Source organism: Nerophis lumbriciformis, linkage group LG07 (genome assembly GCF_033978685.3).
Source record: "Nerophis lumbriciformis linkage group LG07, RoL_Nlum_v2.1, whole genome shotgun sequence".
In the NCBI taxonomy this organism is placed as follows: domain Eukaryota; kingdom Metazoa; phylum Chordata; class Actinopteri; order Syngnathiformes; family Syngnathidae; genus Nerophis; species Nerophis lumbriciformis.
This window is the reverse complement of record NC_084554.2, coordinates 5752501-5772046: the sequence shown is the minus strand read 5'-3', so window position 1 is coordinate 5772046 and position 19546 is coordinate 5752501. Positions and strand designations below refer to the sequence as shown.

At 39.7% G+C, this 19546-nt stretch overlaps 1 protein-coding gene across 2 annotated transcripts in view; it reads right to left on the bottom strand.

Moving 5' to 3' along the window:
* The window catches only part of LOC133609869 (retinal-specific phospholipid-transporting ATPase ABCA4-like), a 600088-nt gene that overhangs the window by 384378 nt on the left and 196164 nt on the right, over positions 1 to 19546 (bottom strand). The window contains exons 44-49 of one of the 2 annotated variants that reach the window (XM_061965894.2): positions 17769 to 17831; positions 5837 to 5943; positions 1013 to 1154; positions 813 to 947; positions 638 to 741; positions 476 to 568 (exon numbers count right to left, since the gene is read on the bottom strand). In XM_061965894.2, the coding sequence (XP_061821878.2) occupies positions 476 to 568; positions 638 to 741; positions 813 to 947; positions 1013 to 1154; positions 5837 to 5943; positions 17769 to 17831 (644 nt within the window). The remainder of the gene's footprint in view (positions 1 to 475; positions 569 to 637; positions 742 to 812; positions 948 to 1012; positions 1155 to 5836; positions 5944 to 17768; positions 17832 to 19546) is intronic. The other variant, XR_012050540.1, reaches the window with a different exon arrangement.

Here is a 19546-nt window from a genome sequence, read left to right as displayed (position 1 = left end):
CTTATCAGTGTTATTGAGGACCGTGACACAGACAAAGCAGAGACAGGGCGATATCACGAGTGTCAGCACATTTGCATTTCTGTCTAACTGGGGCTGCTGAAATTACCCCCCCTTCCTTCAGAAGCAGCCTCAGTGATGTAACCAGGGACCTCCCAAATAAATAGAGGAGCACGTGGGTCTGGACCTTAGAGCGTGGTGGGAGATTGTAACTGAGTGTGCAGCTCCAAACGTCTCTCCTCATTGAGCCAAATTGAACTCTGTCTCTGCATGATTCCTTGCTTCTTGTCTGTTTAATAGATGTCATCAGTGTTTGAACCTGACAGTACATTAGGCGCACCGGGTTATAAGGCGCACTGTTGATTTCTGAGAAAATTTTAAGTGTGCCGGTACATCCACATACGGTCCCATCATAACGTGTTTACAAATGTATTTGTCGAAGAGTGTCACAAAGTGGACGAGCACAAAAGAGACCAACTTGTATTTGAGTTGCTGAATGGTTCCGAGACACTTGAAGGACCCGTTCACCATGATGGCCAAACGCGTGCAGAGCGCCTCACATTCCTCCATGCTGTTAAAGGGACAGCGACCGTTACGTTCCAAAAATACTCCCAAATACACATTCAGACGTGTGGTGCACCTGTGTGAGGTGAGGACGACAGCTCTTTTCTCCTGGATCACGCTCACGATGGAGCTCCAGAGGAAGCGCCTGGACAGCGGGTCCATGCCTGTTGTGGGTTCATCCTGACGTGGAGAACAAAAAAAATACATTTTGCTTACGTTATTGGGAGGGTCAGTTTGGGTTTGGGACTCACCAGCAGGACCAGAGCGGGACAGCCGATCATGGCGATAGCTGTTGACAGTTTCCTGCGGTTCCCTCCGCTGTAGGTGCCGGCGCTTTGGCCCACGTACTCGGACAGACCCAGCTTCTGGATGGCCCACTCCGCAATCTGCAAACAGGCGGTTTCACACTCCTGCATGTAAGTCTTAAGTACGTGGTCCTGCTCCTCCTCACCCTGCTGATCTCCACCTCTGGCACCCCGCGGAGGCGAGCGTAGAGGTGAAGGTGTTCTCTTCCAGTCAGCAGTTCATCGATGGCGTCGAACTGCGGGCAGTAGCCCATGTTTTGGTGGACGTCCAGTATGTTGGTCAAAATGCTGACAAGAGGACAATTGTTGTTATTCTACACCAAAACATCATCCATGTATTATGGGCCTGCTCCAATGCAAGCGCCCATTCACTCAAACGTTATTATAGTTCTTCTATGTCAGGGGTCGGCAACCCCGCATGCGGCTCTTTGATCACTCTGATGCGGCTCAGCTGAATACTTGCCGACCCCCCCCGATTTTCCCCGGGAGACTTCCGGATTTCAGTGCCTCAAGCGGAAAACTCCCGGGACAAATATTCTCCGATTTTCACCCTTACAATAATAATAAGGGCGTGCCATGATGGTACAGCATTTAGCGCCCTCTACAATCTTTACAAACAGCGTGCCAGCCCAGCCTCTTGTTATATGCATTTTCTACTTGCACACGTAAGTGACAGCAAGGCATACTTGGTCAACAGCCACACAGGTTACACTGACGGTGGCCAAATAAAACAACTTTAACACTCTTACTAATAATGCGCCACACTTTGAACCAAAACCAAACAAAAATGACAAACGCATTTCGGGAGAACATCTGCACCTTAACACAACATAAACACAACAGAACAAATACCCAGAATCCCATGCAGCCCTGACTCTTCCGGGCTACATTATACACCCCCTGCTACCACCAAACCCCGCCCCCACCCCAACCCTGCTCCCTCACACATCACCCCCCCCTCTGTGCGTCGGTTGAGGTGGGCGGGGTTTGGTAGCTGGGGTGTACAATGTAGCCTGGAAGAGTTAGGGCTGCATGGGATTCTGGGTATTTGTTCTGTTGTGTTTATGTTGTGTTACGGTGCAGATGTTCTCCCGAAATGTGTTTCTCATTCTTGTTTGGTGTGGGTTCACAATGTGGCGCATTATTAGTAAGAGTGTTAAAGTTTTTTTTTTTACCGTGACCGTCAGTGTAACCTGTGTGGTTGTTGACCAAGTATGCCTTGCTGTCACTTACGTGAGCAAGCAGAAGCCCCATACAATGCGTGGCTGGGCCGGCACGCTGGTTGTAGTAGGCGCTAAATGCTGTACCATCACAGTACGTTCGAGAGAATATTTACCTAGTTACCCTGAAATCCGTAGTCTGCCGGAAAAATCGGGAGGAATGACAAATATGACGCTGTCAAGCACCATTCAACTTGTGGGCCGCACTAACATTCAATTTTCATATTAAGATGTGGGCCGCGTGTCTGAGAGCCTTGGTTTATACATAGCACAAAGCAAAAAAAAAAAAACTTTGTATGCAGTGTTATTTCATTTTAAATTTCAAAAGATTTATGTGGCTCCCATTGTTTTCTTTAATTTGTGCCTGCTGGGTGAGAAGTACAAACCCCGTTTCCATATGAGTTGGGAAATTGTGTTAGATGTGAATATAAACGGAATACAATGATTTGAAAAATCATTTTCAACCCATATTCAGTTGAATATGCTACAAAGACAACATATTTGATGTTCAAACTGATAAACTTTTTTTTTTTTTGCAAATAATCATTAACTTTAGAATTTGATGCCAGCAACACGTGACAAAGAAGTTGGGAAAGGTGGCAATAAATACTGATAAAGTTGAGGAATGCTCATCAAACACTTATTTGGAACATCCCACAAGTGAACAGGCAAATTGGGAACAGGTGGGTGCCATGATTGGGTATAAAAGTAGATTCCATGAAATGCTCAGTCATTCACAAACAAGGATGGGGCGAGGGTCACCGCTTTGTCAACAAATGCGTGAGCAAATTGTTGAACAGTTTAAGAAAAACCTTTCTCAACCAGCTATTGCAAGGAATTTAGGGATTTCACCATCGGTCCGTAATATCATCAAAGGGTTCAGAGAATCTGGAGAAATCACTGCACGTAAGCAGCTAAGCCCGTGACCTTCGATCCCTCAGGCTGTACTGCATCAACAGGCGACATCAGTGTGTAAAGGATATCACCACATGGGCTCAGAAGCACTTCAGAAACCCACTGTCAGTAACTACAGTTGGTCACTACATCTGTAAGTGCAAGTTAAAACTCTCCTATGCAAGGCGAAAACCGTTTATCAACAACACCCAGAAACGCCGTCAGCTTCGCTGGGCCTGAGCTCATCTAAGATGGACTGATATAAAGTGGAAAAGTGTTCTGTGGTCTGACGAGTCCAGATTTCCAAATTGTTTTTGGAAACTGTGGACGTCGTGTCCTCCGGACCAAAGAGGAAAAGAACCATGCGGATTGTTCTAGGCGCAAAGTGTAAAAGCCAGCATGTGTGATGGTATGGGGGTGTATTAGTGCCCAAGACATGGGTAACTTACACATCTGTGAAGGCGCCATTAATGCTGAAAGGTACATACAGGTTTTGGAGCAACATATGTTGCCATCCAAGCAACGTTACCATGGACGCCCCTGCTTATTTCAGCAAGACAATGCCAAGCCACGTGCTACATCAACGTGGCTTCATGGTAAAAGAGTGCGGGTACTAGACTGGCCTGCCTGTAGTCCAGACCTGTCTCCCATTGAAAATGTGTGGCGCATTATGAAGCCTAAAATAGCACAACAGAGACCCCCGGACTGTTGAACAACTTAAGCTGTACATCAAGCAAGAATGGGAAAGAATTCCACCTGAGAAGCTTCAAAAATGTGTCTCCTCAGTTCCCAAACGTTTACTGAGTGTTGTTAAAAGGAAAGGCCATGTAACACAGTGGTGAACATGCCCTTTCCCAACTACTTTGGCACATGTTGCAGCCATGAAATTCTAAGTTATTGATTATTTGCAAAAAAAAAAAAAGTTTATCAGTTTGAACATCAAATATGTTGTCTTTGTAGTGCATTCAATTGAATATGGGTTGAAAAGGATTTGCAAATCATTGTATTCCGTTTATATTTACATCTAACACAATTTCCCAACTCATATGGAAACGGGGTTTGTAAAAGTTGGCCTTTGTGTGTCGCCAAAGTATCTCCAGCATGTAGAGACGTACATGTGGCAGCAAGCGCACATTTCCACGTCAACGTCAGTCTCGACGCATCTCAACTTTGCCGTGAAAAAGGGCGTACGGCAGGTTTTTGTGTGTAAGTAAGCTTTTTTACGCAGTATGTTCAACCTTTTTTGAGCCAAGGCACATTTTTTGCGTTGAAAAAAAAGCGGAGGCACACCACCCGCAGAAATCATTAAAAAACGAAACTTGTCGCAATTGTTGGATATGACTTTAAACCATAACCAAGCATGCATCAATATAGCTCTTGTCTCAAAGTAGGTGTACTGTCACCACCTGTCACATCACACTCTGACTTATTTGGAGTTTTTAGCTGTTTTCCTGTGTGTAGTGTTTTACTTCTTGTCTTGCGCTCCTATTTTGGTGGCTTTTTCTCTTTTTTTGGTATTTTCCTGTAGCAGTTTCATGTCTTCCTTTGAGCGATATTTCCCGCATCTACTTTGTTTTCGCAATCAAGAATACTTTAGTTGATTTTATCCTTCTTTGTGGGGACATTATTGATTGTCATGTCATGTTTGGATGTACTTTGTGGACGCCGTCTCTGCTCCACAGTAAGTCTTTGCTGTCGTCCAGCATTCTGTTTTTGTTTACTTTGTAGCCAGTTCAGTTTTAGTTTCATTCTGCATAGCCTTCCCTAAGCTTCAATGCCTTTTCTTAGCGGCACTCACCTTTTGTTTATTTTTGGTTTAAGCATTAGACACCTTTTTACCTGCGCACTGCCTCCCGCTGTTCCCCGACATCTACAAAGCAATTAGCTACCGGCTGCCACCTACTGATATGGAAGAGTATTACATGGTTACTCTGCCGAGCTTTAGACAGCACCGACACTCAACAACAACACATCATTTACAGACTATAATTACTGGTTTGCAAAAAATATTTTTACTCCAAATAGGTGAATTTAGACACACACCAGACTGTGTCTCAAGATATGGAAATAATAATGTTGTAAAATGATTTGAAAATGTGTATGTCAATCTGTGCGTGTGTAATCTGTAATGTGTGTCTGTATCATACTTGCCAACCCTCCCGGATTTTCGGGGAGACTCCCGAAATTCAGCGCCTCTCCCGAAAACCTCCCGGGACAAAATTTCTCCCGAAAATCTCCCGAAATTCAGGCGGAGCTGGAGGCCACGCCCCCTCCAGCTCCATGCGGACCTGAGTGACGTGTTGACAGCCTGTTCACAACATTGCCGTAAACAGCAATGTTGTGACACTTTTAAACAGGACAATACTGCCATCTACTGTACATGCATATGTGACCCGCCCATAATGTGTCACATTTTTGTGTTGATTTATTTATTTTATTTTGTGGTTTGAATTCGTTTTTGGAGCTGTCATTCCACATTTATCAGTATTCACATTGGTCAGTAGGGGGCAGTAGGGCGTTTCTTCCCAATTGAATGCTATCACCTGCAGACCGGAAGTGTCTTGTCATTCTGATGAGAGCGACCAGTCTGTGAACAATTGAAACGTCCTGTGTGTTTTTTTCCTCCTGTATAACAGGTTAGTTTTGGTGAATCAACTCACTGAATAATATCCAAAATTGGAGGTCTCAAGGTTGGCAAGTATGGTCTGTATATCAATCCCAGTGTGAAATCTTGTCTGACTAAAAGAAACTGGCGAGTATACTAACGAGAAGACGTAAGGAACCGTTTCCAGCCTCAAACAGGTACCGCCATATGGAGGTTTATTGGGGAACATGGAAGTACTGTGTGCAACAAACCTGTGGCCGGTAACTGAGGCCTCTCCTGAGGTGACCTCGGTGTCTCCAGTTAACATCTTAAACGTGGTGGTCTTCCCAGCGCCGTTCACCCCAAGGAGACCAAAACACTGGAAAACAAATCAACATCTACTGAGATCCAAATACCAGGCGCTAAACAACGTGGGCAAACTGTGTGTACTATTAATGGGCGTGTTAAGTGTGATCTACTAAGACTAGAGATGTCCGATAAAGGCTTTTTTGCCGATATCCAATATTGTCCAACTCTTAATTACCGATACTGATATCAACCGATACCATACTTGCCAACCTTGAGACCTCCGATTTCGGGAGGTGGGGGCGTGGTCGGGGTGGGGCGAGGGAGTGGTTGGGGGCGGGGCTAAGAGGGGAGGAGTATATTTACAGCTAGAATTCACCAAGTCAAGTATTTCATCTATATGTATATATATATATAAGAAATACTTGACTTTCAGTGAATTCTAGCTATATATATATATTTATTTATTTTATATATATATATATATATATATATATATATATATATATATATATATATATATTTATATATATATATATATATAATATATATATATATAAATAAAAGAAATACTTGAATTTCAGTGTTCATTTATTTACACATATACACACACATAACTCATCTACTCATTGTTGAGTTAAGGGTTGAATTGTCCATCCTTGTTCTATTCTCTGTCACTATTTTTTCTAACTATGCTGAACACCCTTTCGCAGGTACCCAGAAAGGTTTCGAGTACCACCAAAAAAACTGAATTTCTGAAGACAGTATAAAAATCTGTGCTAAAGGTGTACAAATACTGTTTGTATAATAAGCATGTTATTTTTTTTTACAAATGAGGGTTAAGAATTCAGTACTAAAAAAAAAAAGAAAGAATGTGGCTTAAGTACAGTTTTTTAATTGAGGTGCTGCATTTTTTGGTTGGGTTGTTTATTTATTTTGAGTAACTTCTATACATTTCTAAAAGGGGAATAATGTAATAGACTGATCTATGTTTGTCTGTTGCCATCTCCTGGTGAATGTTGGCTATAGCGTACTGGGGTTACTTTTTGGTTGGCCAACGATTTACGTGGTGTTGCGCACCTGACGTCACTCAGCTCCGCATGGAGCTGGAGGGGGCGTGGCTTCCAGCTCCGCCTGAATTTCGGGAGATTTTCGGGAGAAAATTTGTCCCGGGAGGTTTTCGGGAGAGGCGCTGAATTTTGGGAGTCTCCCGGAAAATCCGGGAGGGTTGGCAAGTATGACCGATACCGATATAAACAGTCATGGAATGAACACATTATTATGCCTAATTTTGTTGTGATGCCCCGCTGGATGCATTAAACGATGTGACAAGGTTTTCCAAAATAAATCAACTCAAGTTATGGAAAAAAATGCCAACATGGCACTGTCATATTTATTATTGAAGTCACAAAGTGCATTCATTTTTTTTAACATGCCTCAAAACAGCAGCTTGGAATTTGGGACATGCTCTCCCTGAGATAATCCTGATACCAACTACAACTAGTTGAGGTTGAAGGGGGCGGGGGGTAGCGGGGGGTGTATATTGTAGCGTCCCGGAAGAGTTAGTGCTGCAAAGGGATTCTGGGTATTTGTTCTGTTGTGTTTATGTTGTGTTACGGTGCGGATGTTCTCCCGAAATGTGTTTGTCATTCTTGTTTGGTGTGGGTTCACAGTGTGGCGCATATTTGTAACAGTGTTAAAGTTGTTTATACGGCCACCCTCAGTGTGACCTCCATGGCTGTTGACCAAGTATGTCCTGCATTCACTTGTGTGTGTGTGCGTGTGTGTGTGTGTGTGTGTGTGTGTGTGTGTGTGTGTGTGTGTGTGTGTGTGTGTGTGAAAAGCTGTAGATGTTACAACAACATTTGGCATAATATTGTGTTAATTAACATGCCTCAAAACAGCAGCTTGGAATTTGGGACATGCTCTCCCTGAGAGAGCATGAGGAGGTTGAGATGGGCGGGGTTGGGGGGCGAGGTTTAGGGGTAAGGGGTCACAGGGGGTGTATATTGTAGCGTCCCGGAAGAGTTAGTGCTGCAAGGGGTTCTGGGTATTTGTCCTGTTGTGTTACGGTGCGGATGTTCTCCCGAAATGTGTTTGTCATTCTTGTTTGGTGTGGGTTCACAGTGTGGCGCATATTTGTAACAGTGTTAAAGTTGTTTGTACGGCCACCCTCAGTGTGACCTCCATGGCTGCATTCACTTGTGTGTGTGTGTGTGTGTGTGTGTGTGTGTGTGTGTGTGTGTGTGTGTGTGTGTGTGTGCGTGCGTGCGTGCGTGTGTGTGTGTGTGAAAAGCTGTAGATGTTACAACAAAATTTGGCATAATATTGTGTTAATTAACATGCCTCAAAACAGCAGCTTGGAATTTGGGACATGCTCTCCCTGAGAGTGCATGAGGAGGTTGAGGTGGGCGGGGTTGGGGGGGCGGGGTTTAGGGGTAAGCGGTCACAGGGGGTGTATATTGTAGCGTCCCGGAAGAGTTAGTGCTGCAAAGGGGTTCTGGGTATTTGTCCTGTTGTGTTACGGTGCGGATGTTCTCCCGAAATGTGTTTGTCATTCTTGTTTGGTGTGGGTTCACAGTGTGGCGCATATTTGTAACAGTGTTAAAGTTGTTTATACGGCCACCCTCAGTGTGACCTCCATGGCTGCATTCACTTGTGGGTGTGTGTGTGTGTGTGAAAAGCTGTAGATGTTACAACAACATTTGGCATAATATTGTGTTAATTAACATGCCTCAAAACAGCAGCTTGGAATTTGGGACATGCTCTCCCTGGGAGAGCATGAGGAGGTTGAGGTGGGCGGGGTTGGGGGGGCGGGGTTTAGGGGTTAGCGGTCACAGGGGGTGTATATTGTAGCGTCCCGGAAGAGTTAGTGCTGCAAAGGGGTTCTGGGTATTTGTCCTGTTGTGTTACGGTGCGGATGTTCTCCCGAAATGTGTTTGTCATTCTTGTTTGGTGTGGGTTCACAGTGTGGCGCATATTTGTAACAGTGTTAAAGTTGTTTATACGGCCACCCTCAGTGTGACCTCCATGGCTGTTGACCAAGTATGTCCTGCATTCACTTGTGTGTGTGTGCGTGTGTGTGTGTGTGTGTGTGTGTGTGTGTGTGTGTGTGTGTGTGTGTGTGTGTGTGTGTGTGTGTGTGTGTGTGTGTGTGTGTGTGTGAAAAGCTGTAGATGTTACAACAACATTTGGCATAATATTGTGTTAATTAACATGCCTCAAAACAGCAGCTTGGAATTTGGGACATGCTCTCCCTGAGAGAGCATGAGGAGGTTGAGGTGGGCGGGGTTGGGGGGGCGGGGTTTAGGGGTAAGGGGTCACAGGGGGTGTATATTGTAGCGTCCCGGAAGAGTTAGTGCTGCAAGGGGTTCTGGGTATTTGTCCTGTTGTGTTACGGCGCGGATGTTCTCCCGAAATGTGTTTGTCATTCTTGTTTGGTGTGGGTTCACAGTGTGGCGCATATTTGTAACAGTGTTAAAGTTGTTTATACGGCCACCCTCAGTGTGACCTGTATGGCTGTTGACCAAGTATGCCCTGCATTCACTTGTGTGTGTGTGTGTGTGTGTGTGTGTGTGTGTGTGTGTGTGTGTGTGAAAAGCTGTAGATGCTACAACAAAATTTGGCATAATATTGTGTTAATTAACATGCCTCAAAACAGCAGCTTGGAATTTGGGACATGCTCTCCCTGAGAGAGCATGAGAAGGTTGAGGTGGGCGGGGTTGGGGGGTGGGGCGGGGTTTAGGGGTAGGGGGTAGCAGGGGGTGTATATTGTAGCGTCCCGGAAGAGTTAGTGCTGCAAGGGGTTCTGGGTATTTGTCCTGTTGTGTTACGGCGCGGATGTTCTCCCGAAATGTGTTTGTCATTCTTGTTTGGTGTGGGTTCACAGTGTGGCGCATATTTGTAACAGTGTTAAAGTTGTTTATACGGCCACCCTCAGTGTGACCTGTATGGCTGTTGACCAAGTATGCCCTGCATTCACTTGTGTGTGTGTGTGTGTGTGTGTGTGTGCGTGCGTGCGTGCGTGTGTGTGTGTGTGAAAAGCTGTAGATGTTACAACAAAATTTGGCATAATATTGTGTTAATTAACATGCCTCAAAACAGCAGCTTGGAATTTGGGACATGCTCTCCCTGAGAGAGCATGAGGAGGTTGAGGTGGGCGGGGTTGGGGGGGGGGCGGGGTTTAGGGGTAAGGGGTCACAGGGGGTGTATATTGTAGCGTCCCGGAAGAGTTAGTGCTGCAAAGGGGTTCTGGGTATTTGTCCTGTTGTGTTACGGTGCGGATGTTCTCCCGAAATGTGTTTGTCATTCTTGTTTGGTGTGGGTTCACAGTGTGGCGCATATTTGTAACAGTGTTAAAGTTGTTTGTACGGCCACCCTCAGTGTGACCTCCATGGCTGCATTCACTTGTGTGTGTGTGTGTGTGTGTGTGTGTGTGTGTGTGTGTGTGTGTGTGTGTGTGTGTGTGTGTGTGTGTGTGTGAAAAGCTGTAGATGTTACAACAAAATTTGGCATAATATTGTGTTAATTAACATGCCTCAAAACAGCAGCTTGGAATTTGGGACATGCTCTCCCTGAGAGTGCATGAGGAGGTTGAGGTGGGCGGGGTTGGGGGGGCGGGGTTTAGGGGTTAGCGGTCACAGGGGGTGTATATTGTAGCGTCCCGGAAGAGTTAGTGCTGCAAAGGGGTTCTGGGTATTTGTCCTGTTGTGTTACGGTGCGGATGTTCTCCCGAAATGTGTTTGTCATTCTTGTTTGGTGTGGGTTCACAGTGTGGCGCATATTTGTAACAGTGTTAAAGTTGTTTATACGGCCACCCTCAGTGTGACCTGTATGGCTGTTGACCAAGTATGCCCTGCATTCACTTGTGTGTGTGTGTGTGTGTGTGTGTGTGTGTGTGTGTGTGTGTGTGTGTGTGTGTGTGAAAAGCTGTAGATGTTACAACAAAATTTGGCATAATATTGTGTTAATTAACATGCCTCAAAACAGCAGCTTGGAATTTGGGACATGCTCTCCCTGAGAGAGCATGAGGAGGTTGAGATGGGCGGGGTTTAGGGGTAAGGGGTCACAGGGGGTGTATATTGTAGCGTCCCGGAAGAGTTAGTGCTGCAAGGGGTTCTGGGTATTTGTCCTGTTGTGTTACGGCGCGGATGTTCTCCCGAAATGTGTTTGTCATTCTTGTTTGGTGTGGGTTCACAGTGTGGCGCATATTTGTAACAGTGTTAAAGTTGTTTATACGGCCACCCTCAGTGTGACCTGTATGGCTGGTGACCAAGTATGCTTGCATTCACTTGTGTGTGTGAAAAGCCGTAGATATTATGTGATTGGGCCGGCACGCAAAGGCAGTGCCTTTAAGGTTTTTTGGCGCTCTGTACTTCTCCCTACGTCCGTGTACACAGCGGCGTTTTAAAAAGTCATACATTTTACTTCTTGAAACCGATACCGATCATTTCCGATAGTACATTTTGAAGCATATATCGGCCCTAACTAAGACTGTACGGTTGATATTTGGTGCAGACCGCCTTATATAAATGATGTTTCTGCTTATACTACGTGGCTGCATGGCCATGGAGACACTCATTTGTTCCACATGCACGCTGCCACGCGTTTTGCCGTGTTTTGCAGACATGTAAAACTTTTCTGGGCAATTTAAAGGCAGTTCTGCATTCGGCGTGTCGACCATCGGAACGCACTTTTTAGCACGCTGTTCCAGACGCATGAAGGTGTTTGTTACTACATTAGATATATACTTGCAGTGTGTATATTGTACATATTACATATTGTTATGAAGGTGTCTGTTACTACATTATATATATACTTGCAGTGTGTATATTGTACATATTACATATTGTTATGAAGGTGTCTGTTACTACATTATATATAGATACTTGCAGTGTGTATATTGTGCATATTACATGTTGTTATGAAGGTGTCTTTTACGACATATATATATACTTGCAGTGTGTATATTGTACATATTACATATTGTTATGAAGGTGTCTCTTACTACATTATATATATATACTTGCAGTGTGTATATTGTACATATTACACATTGTTATGAAGGTGTCTGTTACTACATTATATATATACTTGCAGTGTGTATATTGTACATATTACATATTGTTATGAAGGTGTCTGTTACTACATTATATATATACTTGCAGTGTGTATATTGTACATATTACATATTGTTATGAAGGTGTCTGTTACTACATTATATATATACTTGCAGTGTGTATACTGTACATATTACATATTGTTATGAAGGTGTCTGTTACTACATTATATATATACTTGCAGTGTGTATATTGTGCATATTACATGTTGTTATGAAGGTGTCTTTTACGACATTATATATATACTTGAAGTGTGTATATTGTACATACTACATATTGTTATGAAGGTGTCTGTTACTCCATTATATATATATATACTTGCAGTGTGTATATTGTACATATTACATATTGTTATGAAGGTATCTGTTACTACATTATATATATACTTGCAGTGTGTATATTGTACATATTACATATTGTTATGAAGGTGTTTGTTACTACATTATATATATACTTGCAGTGTGTATATTGTACATATTACATATTGTTATGAAGGTGTCTGTTACATTATATATATACTTGCAGTGTGTATATTGTACATATTACATATTGTTATGAAGGTGTCTGTTACTACATTATATATATACTTGCAGTGTGTATATTGTACATATTACATATCATATTGTTATGAAGGTGTTTGTTACTACATTATATATATACTTGCAGTGTGTATATTGTGCATATTACATGTTGTTATGAAGGTGTCTTTTACGACATTATATATATACTTGCAGTGTGTATATTGTACATACTACATATTGTTATGAAGGTGTCTGTTGCTCCATTATATATATATATACTTGCAGTGTGTATATTGTACATATTACATATTGTTATGAAGGTGTCTGATACTACATTATATATATATACTTGCAGTGTTTATATTGTACATATTACATATTGTTATGAAGGCGTCTGTTACTACATTATATATATACTTGCAGTGTGTATATTGTACATATTACATATTGTTATGAAGGTGTCTGTTACTACATTATATATATATTTGCAGTGTGTATATTGTACATATTACATATTGTTATGAAGGTGTCTGTTACTACATTATATATATATATACTTGCAGTGTGTATATTATACATATTACATATTGTTATGAAGGTGTCTGTTACTACATTATATATATACTTGCAGTGTGTATATTGTTCATATTACATATTGTTATGAAGGTGGCTGTTACTACATTATATATATATACTTGCAGTGTGTATATTTTACATATTACATATTGTTATGAAGGTGTCTGTTCCTACATTTTATATATTTATATATATTTATACTTGCAGTGTGTATATTGTACATATTACATATTGTTATGAAGGTGTCTGTTACTACATTATATATATACTTGCAGTGTGTATATTGTACATATTACACATTGTTATGAAGGTGTCTGTTACTACATTATATATATACTTGCAGTGTGTATATTGTACATATTACATATTGTTTTGAAGGTGTCTGTTACTACATTATGTATATACTTGAAGTGTGTATATTGTACATATTACATATTGTTATGAAGGTGTCTGTTACTACATTATATATATTTGCAGTGTGTATATTGTACATATTACATATTGTTATGAAGGTGTCTGTTACTACATTATATATATCCTTGCAGTGTGTATATTGTACGTATTACACATTGTTTTGAAGGTGTCTGTTACTACATTATGTATATACTTGAAGTGTGTATATTGTACATATTACATATTGTTATGAAGGTGTCTGTTACTACATTATATATATTTGCAGTGTGTATATTGTACATATTACATATTGTTATGAAGGTGTCTGTTACTACATTATATATATCCTTGCAGTGTGTATATTGTACGTATTACACATTGTTATGAAGGTGTCTGTTACTACATTATATATATACTTGCAGTGTGTATATTGTACATATTACATATTGTTATGAAGGTGTCTGTTACTACATTGTATATATACTTGCAGTGTGTATATTGTATATATTATCCATCCATCCATTTTCTACCGCTTATTCCCTTTGGGGTTGCGGGGGGCGCTGGAGCCTATCTCAGCTACAATCGGGCGGAAGGCGGGGTACACCCTGGACAAGTCGCCACCTCATCGCAGGGCCAACACAGATAGACAGACAACATTCACACTCACATCCACACACTAGGGCCAATTTAGTGTTGCCAATCAACTTATCCCCAGGTGCATGTCTTTGGAAGTGGGAGGAAGCCGGAGTATCCGGAGGGAACCCACGCAGTCACGGGGAGGACATGCAAACTCCACACAGAAAGATCCCGAGCCCGGGATTGAACCCAAGACTACTCAGGACCTTCGTATTGTGAGGCAGATGCTGTATATATATTATATATATATATATATATATATATATATATATATATATATATATATATATATATATATATATATATATATATATATATATATATATATATATATATATATACACTTGCAGTGTGTATATTGTACATATTACATATTGTTATGAAGGTGTCTGTTACTACATTATATATACTTGCAGTGTGTATATTGTACATATTACATATTGTTATGAAGGTATCTGTTACTACATTATATATATACTTGCAGTGTGTATATTGTACATATTACATATTGTTATGAAGGTGTCTGTTACTACATTATATATATACTTGCAGTGTGTATATTGTACATATTACATATTGTTATGAAGGTGTCTGTTACTACATTATATATATACTTGCAGTGTGTATATTGTACATATTACATATTGTTATGAAGGTGTCTGTTACTACATTATATATATACTTGCAGTGTGTATATTGTGCATATTACATGTTGTTATGAAGGTGTCTTTTACGACATTATATATATGTACTTGCAGTGTGTATATTGTACATATTACATATTGTTATGAAGGTGTCTGTTACTACTTTATACGTACGGTATACTTGCAGTGTGTATATTGTACATATTACATATTGTTATGAAGGTGTATGTTACTACATTATATATATACTTGCAGTGTGTATATTGTACATATTACATATTGTTATGAAGGTGTCTGTTACTACATTATATATATACTTGCAGTGTGTATATTGCACATTTTACATATTGTTATGAAGGTGTCTGTTACTACATTATATACATACTTGCAGTGTGTATATTGTACATATTACATATTGTTATGAAGGTGTCTGTTACTACATAATATATACTTGCAGTGTGCATATTGCACATATTACATATTGTTATGAAAGTGTCTGTTACTACATTATACATATCCTTGCAGTGTGTATATTGTACATATTACATATTGTTATGAAGGTGTCTGATACTACATTATATATATACGTGCAGTGTTTATATTGTACATATTACATATTGTTATGAAGGCGTCTGTTACTACATTATATATATACTTGCAGTGTGTATATTGTACATATTACATATTGTTATGAAGGTGTCTGTTACTACATTATATATATATTTGCAGTGTGTATATTGTACATATTACATATTGTTATGAAGGTGTCTGTTACTACATTATATATATATATATACTTGCAGTGTGTATATTGTACATATTACACATTGTTATGAAGGTGTCTGTTACTACATTATATATATACTTGCAGTGTGTATATTGTACATATTACATATTGTTATGAAGGTGTCTGTTACTACATTATATATATATATACTTGCAGTGTGTATATTGTACATATTACATATTGTTATGAAGGTGTCTGTTACTACATTATATGTATACTTGCAGTGTGTATATTGTACATATTACATATTGTTATGAAGGTGTCTGTTACTACATTATATATATACTTGCAGTGTGTATATTGTACATATTACATATTGTTATGAAGGTGTCTGTTACTACATTATATATATACTTGCAGTGTGTATATTGTACATATTACATATTGTTATGAAGGTGTCTGTCACTACATTATATATATATACTTGCAGTGTGTATATTGTACATATTACATATTGTTATGAAGGTGTCTGTTACTACATTATATATAGATACTTGCAGTGTGTATATTGTGCATATTACATGTTGTTATGAAGGTGTCTTTTACGACATTATATATATATACTTGCAGTGTGTATATTGTACATATTACATATTGTTATGAAGGTGTCTCTTACTACATTATATATATATATACTTGCAGTGTGTATATTGTACATATTACATATTGTTATGAAGGTGTCTGTTACTATATTATATATATCCTTGCAGTGTGTATATGTACATATTACACATTGTTATGAAGGTGTCTGTTACTACATTATATATATATACTTGCAGTGTGTATATTGTACATATTACATATTGTTATGAAGGTGTCTGTTACTACATAATATATACTTGCAGTGTGCATATTGCACATATTACATATTGTTATGAAAGTGTCTGTTACTACATTATACATATCCTTGCAGTGTGTATATTGTACATATTACATATTGTTATGAAGGTGTCTGATACTACATTATATATATACTTGCAGTGTTTATATTGTACATATTACATATTGTTATGAAGGCGTCTGTTACTACATTATATATATACTTGCAGTGTGTATATTGTACATATTACATTTTGTTATGAAAGTGTCTGTTACTACATTATATATATACTTGCAGTGTGTATATTGCACATTTTACATATTGTTATGAAGGTGTCTGTTACTACATTATATACATACTTGCAGTGTGTATATTGCACATATTACATATTGTTATGAAGGTGTCTGTTACTACATTATATATATACTTGCAGTGTGTATATTGCACATTTTACATATTGTTATGAAGGTGTCTGTTACTACATTATATACATACTTGCAGCGTGTATATTGTACATATTACATATTGTTATGAAGGTGTCTGTTACTACATAATATATACTTGCAGTGTGCATATTGCACATATTACATATTGTTATGAAAGTGTCTGTTACTACATTATACATATCCTTGCAGTGTGTATATTGTACATATTACATATTGTTATGAAGGTGTCTGATACTACATTATATATATACTTGCAGTGTTTATATTGTACATATTACATATTGTTATGAAGGCGTCTGTTACTACATTATATATATACTTGCAGTGTGTATATTGTACATATTACATATTGTTATGAAGGTGTCTGTTACTACATTATATATATATTTGCAGTGTGTATATTGTACATATTACATATTGTTATGAAGGTGTCTGTTACTACATTATATATATACTTGCAGTGTGTATACTGTACATATTACATATTGTTATGAAGGTGTCTGTTACTACATTATATATATACTTGCAGTGTGTATATTGTGCATATTACATATTGTTATGAAGGTGTCTGTTACTACATTATATATATATACTTGAAGTGTGTATATTGTACATATTACATATTGTTATGAAGGTGTCTGTTACTACATTATAAATATACTTGCAGTGTGTATATTGTACATATTACATATTGTTATGAAGGTGTCTGTTACTCATAATGATTGTGAACGATAGGCAAAAAAAATAAAAATAAAAATAGTGCAGTTCCCCTTTAAGACAGACACGCTAAATGGATTGCTCTCCTTATTTTGTTCAGTCCACTACGCACAACCGTATTAGATCAGTGTTGCGTCCGCTATTAAGTTTGCAGGTGTTGGAACACACACAAACCTTCAGTAGATCAGGCCCAAAGTGATTGAAATATCAAAAAAAATTTCATGTTGGGGTTTACAAACCTCTCCTGGTGAGACTCCAATACAGATTTGATCCACTGCAGGAGTCATAGTTCCTGTGTATATCTGAGGAAAATATGCGAAAGGAAATAACATGAACAAAATTTAAATGTTCCTCTATCTCTATGATTATAGAGAAGCAGGACCCCATTGGATTTATACTACAAAACCCAAACCCAGTGAAGTTGTCACGTTGTGTAAATGGTAAATAAAAACAGAATACAATTATTTGCAAATCCTTTTCAACTTATATTCAATTGAATAGACTGCAAAGACAAGATACTTAATGTTCATACTGAGAAACTTCATTTTTTTTGTGCAAATAATCATTAATTTTGAATTTAATGGCAGCAAAACGTTGAAAAAAAGTTGTCACAGGGGCATTTTTTACCACTGTGTTACATGGCCTTTCCTTTTAACAACACTCAGTAAACGTTTGGGAACTGAGGAGACGCATTTTTGAAGCTTTTCAGGTGGAATTCTTTCCCATTCTTGCTTGATGTACAGCTTAAAGGCCTACTGAAACCCACTACTACCGACCACGCAGTCTGATAGTTTATATATCAATGATGGAATCTTAACATTGCAACACATGCCCATAAACTAAAGTGCAATTTTAAATTTCGCGCGAAATATCCTGCTGAAAACGTCTCGGTATGATGACGTCAGCGCGTGACGTCACGGATTTTGGAGGACATATTGGGACAGCATGGTGGCCAGCTATTAAGTCGTCTGTTTTCATCGCAAAATTCCACAGTATTCTGGACATCTGTGTTGGTGAATCTTTTGCAATTTGTTCAATGACAGCAAAGAAGAAAGCTGTAGGTGGGAAGCGGTGTATTGCGGCCGACTGCAGCAACACAAACACGGCCGGTGTTTCATTGTTTACATTCCCGAAAGATGACAGTCAAGCTTTACCATTGGCCTGTGGAGAACTGAGCCTCTTACCAGGAGGACTTTGAGTTGGATGCGCAGACGCGGTACCGTGAGTACGCTTCCAAACATTTGATCGCTTGCCCGTACGTGCGTGCCTCTATGTGCATGTCACGTACGTAACTTTGGGGACTTTGGGGAAATATATGTGCTGTATGAACTTTTGGGAGGTGAACGGTACTTTGGGCTGTGGGATTGAGTGTGTTGTGCAGGTGTTTGATTTGTATTGGCGGGTTATATGGACGGGATTGTTATGCGGGATTAATTTGTGGCATATTAAATATAAGCCTGGTTGTGTTGTGGCTAATAGAGTATTGTGTTTATTTACTGTTTTAGTCATTCCCAGCTGAATATCAGGTCCCACCCGCCTCTCACAGCATCTTCCCTATCTGAATCGCTCCCACTGCCCTCTAGTCCTTCACTCTCACACTCCTCATCCACAAATCTTTCATCCTCGCTCAAATTAATGGGGAAATCGTCGCTTTCTCGGTCCGAATCGCTCTCGCTGCTGGTGGCCATGATTGTAAACAATGTGCGGATGTGAGGAGCTCCACAACCTGTGACGTCACGCTACTCGTCTGCTACTTCCGGTACAGGCAAGGCTTTTTTTTATCAGCGACCAAAAGTTGCGAACTTTATCGTCGATGTTCTCTACTAAATCCTTTCAGCAAAAATATGGCAATATCGCGAAATGATCAAGTATGACACATAGAATGGACCTGCTATCCCCGTTTAAATAAGAAAATCGCATTTCAGTAGGCCTTTAAGTTGTTCAAAAGTCCGGGGGTCTCCGTTGTGCTATTTTAGGCTTCATAATGCGCCACACATTTTCAATGGCATGTTAGCTA